At 38.9% G+C, this 4,729-nt stretch overlaps 1 protein-coding gene across 1 annotated transcript; it reads right to left on the reverse strand.

The window, feature by feature from the left end:
* Nucleotides 1-1,079: 1,079 nt before the first annotated feature.
* On the reverse strand, nucleotides 1,080-1,592 carry LOC141660963 (uncharacterized). Its single transcript, XM_074467939.1, has one exon. It carries the CDS (start codon nucleotides 1,590-1,592, stop codon nucleotides 1,080-1,082), a length of 513 nt encoding a protein of 170 aa, XP_074324040.1.
* Between the last annotated feature and the right edge of the window lie 3,137 nt (nucleotides 1,593-4,729).

Consider the following 4,729-nt stretch of genomic DNA (forward strand, 5'->3'; position numbering starts at 1 on the left):
ATCACTCTGTCGGGTGGTAACCTCGGTAAGTCCTTTGGAAAGAAATCCTCAAATTAATTCACTACGGGTATGTTCTGTATGTCAGGGACTTCCTTCTTAGTGTCCATCACATAGGATAAATAGGCATCATTACCTTTCTTTAACAATCTCTTGGTTTGGACCATGATTAGAATTTTTGGATCTGTTATTGACTTTAAACACTATCTCCTTCCCATCTTGCACTCTTATTTTTACTTTCTTTCTCTCACAATCTATCTACGCTCTGTTACTGGATATCCAGTCCATTCCTAGGATCACATCAAATTCTCCTAATGTAAATGGGATTATGTCAACCTCAACGACATTCCCTTCTAGTTTCAACTCGCATCTAGGATATACTTGATTTACATGAATGATCTCTCAATTTGCTATTTCTACTTATAATACCTCACGTAAAGGTACAGCGTTAAGATTTAATTTCTTAGCAAAATTTTGAGATATAAATGACTTGATCACTTCGAAATTGGTGTTCCGAAAAGCGTCCTGAACGGTCATGTTGAAAGTCCTAGGAGCTAGAAGCCGGTTGGAAGCAGCCCTGTACATCCCTGAAGCTGATGGCCTTATTGTGGGGAAATCCTTCCTTACGTGCCCTATCTTTCCATACTGAAAACATATCATTCCTGATTGTGGGCAACTTGGGGCAAAGGTGTCCTGGTTGGTTGCATTTGAAGCACTATAGAGGGCCTCTTTCCTCGACATACACTCCAAGGTGTCTCTTTCCGCATGTTCGACACTCTGGTATAGGGGCGAGGGGTTGGCTGTGAAATGTCACCCTAGATTATCCGTCGTCCTGGCCAACACTCTCAGTTGGGGCCTTACTAAACTCAGGGCCTCTCACTGGTTGGGACACCACTCCCCTGATAAACCTGCTTGGAAGGCCTATTCCTGGTTCCTCCTCCTCCTTCTTGACTCCCTATCTTCTTTTTCCTATTTTCCTTCTCTTTCAAACTTTGCTCGCTGCATGCTTCAACAATCTTGGCCTTCTACACTAGGGTGGCATAATCTGTCAGCTCTAACATCGCCACTCAGTTCTGAATCCACTATTTCAGACCAAGCTGAAACCTTTGTGCCTTCTTCTCTTCCTTATTCAAAAATTCTGGTACAAACCATGACAAGTCGGTAAACTTGGCCTCATACTCCGCCACCTTCATTCTATCATATTTCAGCTCTAGAAACTTGATCTCCATCCGAGTCTCCATAAACCTAGAGAAATACTTGCCTAAGAACAACCGCGTGAATCTATCCCATTGGATCACAATGTCATTCTCGAGGTTATGCTTGGACTCCCACCAATAGTTAGTTTCCCCCTTCAGCATATAGGAGGCGAAGATGGTCTTGTGTCTCTCTTCAACACCTAATATCTCGAAGGAATTCTCTATCTCCTTAAGCCAGGCCCGTGCCTCAACAGGGTCGGCAAATCCTAGAGACTCCGGGGGTTTGAGGGATTTAAACACCCTGAAGGCGTTAGCAACAGTTTCTTGGACAATATGTGGCGGTGGTGGAAGGGGCTGTTGGTTCATATTTGCCCTTAAAAGATCCATAAATTCATTCATGGGGTCTCCCCTTGGTGGGTATTCTCAACTTCTTCCTCCATATATCCTTCTTCATCGAATTTATTAAAGTCTAGGTCCTCTTCACTTTCCTCATTTACTATATGGTCAGGTTCATCCTTCCGTTGATTAACAGATTCTGTGGGCTGATCGTTGGTTCCTCTTCTACGGGGTGGCATCGTTCTGATAATGAAAATGGTATTAATATAGTTGCATATATTTATATTTTGATTAATTCATTTGTACATAAGCATGTATTTAAATATTTAGCATGCTTCTATCGAGGTGTAATAATAAGGTAGATGATTTCTTAATAACTACCATATAATATATAATATGGTCTCCCAAACTATATTTGAGGGACAATAACAACCATTCAAATATATACGTGTTTCTGAATACAATCTACCAACTATATTATCCTAAATACTGAATAAAAAATACATACATCAGGCACCCTGAAGGGCTAAGAATGCTATCTACTATTAGCTATCATAACAAAATTGGTGGCAAGTCACCCAGCCCTTTACAAGGCATATGTGACCACTGCTCTCTCAGTCTGAGTCACTGCGCGTGAGGTCTCGGACCCTCCTCATCTCTCTTGCCAGCATCATCTCGGCATTAACTACTGGAATGTATCCTCCCATCACAGTCATCCGCATCTGCACTCGAGTACGGAGCTCAATCCCATCAATCTACCGACGAGCTATGGTCGAGGAAGCAGCCCTAAAGTCCCCGGGGTACCCAAGCCTGGTAGCTCTCTCGACGGATAATTCATGTCATAGCTCAACAATGCGGGAAGATGTCACAGTGATCTCTGCATTCAGCTGAGCCACTATCCAGTTGTGCATTGCCACATGGATGGTCGTTGGGGGTGTTAGGGACGAATCCGGGTCACTGGAGGATATGTCAAGAATCTCATAAGTGTGTGCCTCCATCTCATCATCCTTGTCCTCATCAGCTAAGGGAAAGGGGCTCAGTATCCCTGGGTGAGAGGTGCGAGGACGAACACTCGGGAGAGGGTACATCTCTATGTTTGTCCAGTCGACGCCATCGTCCTAAGGCTCCTCGACATCATCTATTATGAGAGTAGGGAGGTCAGTCTCCTCCTCAGGGGATCCTCGATAGGGTCATCATTTGATTCATCAATAAGTGGGTCCTCCAACTCTGGAGTAGGGTCACGCTCAAATGGCATAAAATCATCAAAAGGGTCAACCTCCCCCATAGGCTCGACTGGTACCTGACACAATAGGCAAGGTGTTACTAACTTAGAGTCGGGATTCCCTTGAGGGTAAAGCTGTTAAGACTACCCATATAATCTGACGATGAACTCAATTTGAGTCCTAATTATTATTATTATTACGTCTTTGTATTTTATCTCCTATCGTTTCCAAGATTTGATAACCTAAGGATCTGATACCATTTCTGTGACGCCCCAAATCTGGGGTCAGGGATCTAGGAGGCCACGTCATCTTGAATCATGTTTAATACTTATCTTGACCAATATTATATATGTACTCACACATCTATAACCCCACACTTATCAACACACACACACACACACTCTTATAGGTTATTATCTTGGAAATGAACAATGCATTACTAAAGTTATTAATTCCACCAGGCGATAGTTTTTTTTTAAGATAGTTATTACAGACCAAAAATAATTAAGTCTTACCACGGGTGTAACCTTTACTTAAGGTTAGACCGGTGACCAAATATACATTTCTTTATTACTATCTTACATAAGTCATACTTAAATATAAGCCGGACTAAAAACAACTGAAACCCAATCCAGTTTATACGGTCTACTTGTGGCACTGCACCAAACAATCTACGGAAAAGCTGGCAATTTCATACTCGCTTCTCGGCTGTGAGCTTTCTGACCGGCATCTTGGTTAACAGTTGTATTGTGTCATTTTAAGAAAACAAGTGTGAGCTATAATGCCCAACAAAATGATGGATAATGTATAAAAAATTCATATATGATTCGATATATAGATATATGTTTGTTTAAAGTAGTTTTTCTTGGTTATACACACCTCTTTTCAAAATAATTCTTCGATTGACTTATTAGTCTGCAAATACATTAATGGTAAACTCAGCACCTAGGCTTGAGTTACGGTATTGCATCTCAATTCTAATTGGAAAAATAGGACATTCACCGGAGCCCCTGAAATATGATGATCAGTCGTATAACGATAATTAATTGTTGTTCTCTACATGTAGAAGGACGACTCTACATCAAGTTGTCACCCTTGCGGAATTTGAGAATATTATGTGTGGCCCATACATCTAGGCTTTCAACGTACTTCACATGTTTAAATGTGGCACCCCAGTAGTCGCTCCAGTACACAAAGTACTAAAGTCTACCCCTCCTTGTCCTTTTAAAGAATCTTATTATAAATCTGTAACTCGAATTATATCGAAGTTCCTCAAGCGTTTTGCTTATTGATAAACACAACTCATCTCATATGTATATATGTACTTCCGAAAATTTTCAGAGGAAGTACTAAGATAAGGTGAGTTGACCATTGTCAATAGATAAGTATTTAAGGGGGAGTTTCTTTTGACACTATAGTTAAAAGATTTAAAATATGTCGAGATAATATCCTTCGACGATCCAAAAGTGTTAGTATGATTTTTTAAAACTCAGAAAATATTTTAAAGTAGGTTTTATGATTTTTAATTGATATTAAAATTATTTAACAAATATTTAATAATTAAATAATAATTTATTAAATAATTAGACCTCGAATATTTCTATTTTTAAAAGAATATTTAAAATAATATTCCTCAATTAATTTATGTTTAAGAATTTAATTTGATTTATAAAATATCAAATAATTGAATTTGAAATAAAATAATCATAAGAGAATACTTCTCTTATTTAAATGAATATCAAAAATAATATTCATTGTTCCAATAATTAAATATAGTTGAAAGAATACGATCTGTGGAAATTGTATTAATAAATTCAAGGTAATTTAATATTTCGCAAGGGGACATCAAGTCCCTTTGGAATAAAATAAGTACGGACTTTTAACCGTCGTAAACATCTCCGCGATGATTCTCAGGTTTATGTTTTATAAAAGGTGACTCGACTCTTGTTATTCCCTAACAATACAACAAGAATTACA

The sequence above is a fragment of the Apium graveolens genome, chromosome 5 (assembly GCF_009905375.1).
Source record: "Apium graveolens cultivar Ventura chromosome 5, ASM990537v1, whole genome shotgun sequence".
In the NCBI taxonomy this organism is placed as follows: Eukaryota; Viridiplantae; Streptophyta; class Magnoliopsida; order Apiales; family Apiaceae; genus Apium; species Apium graveolens.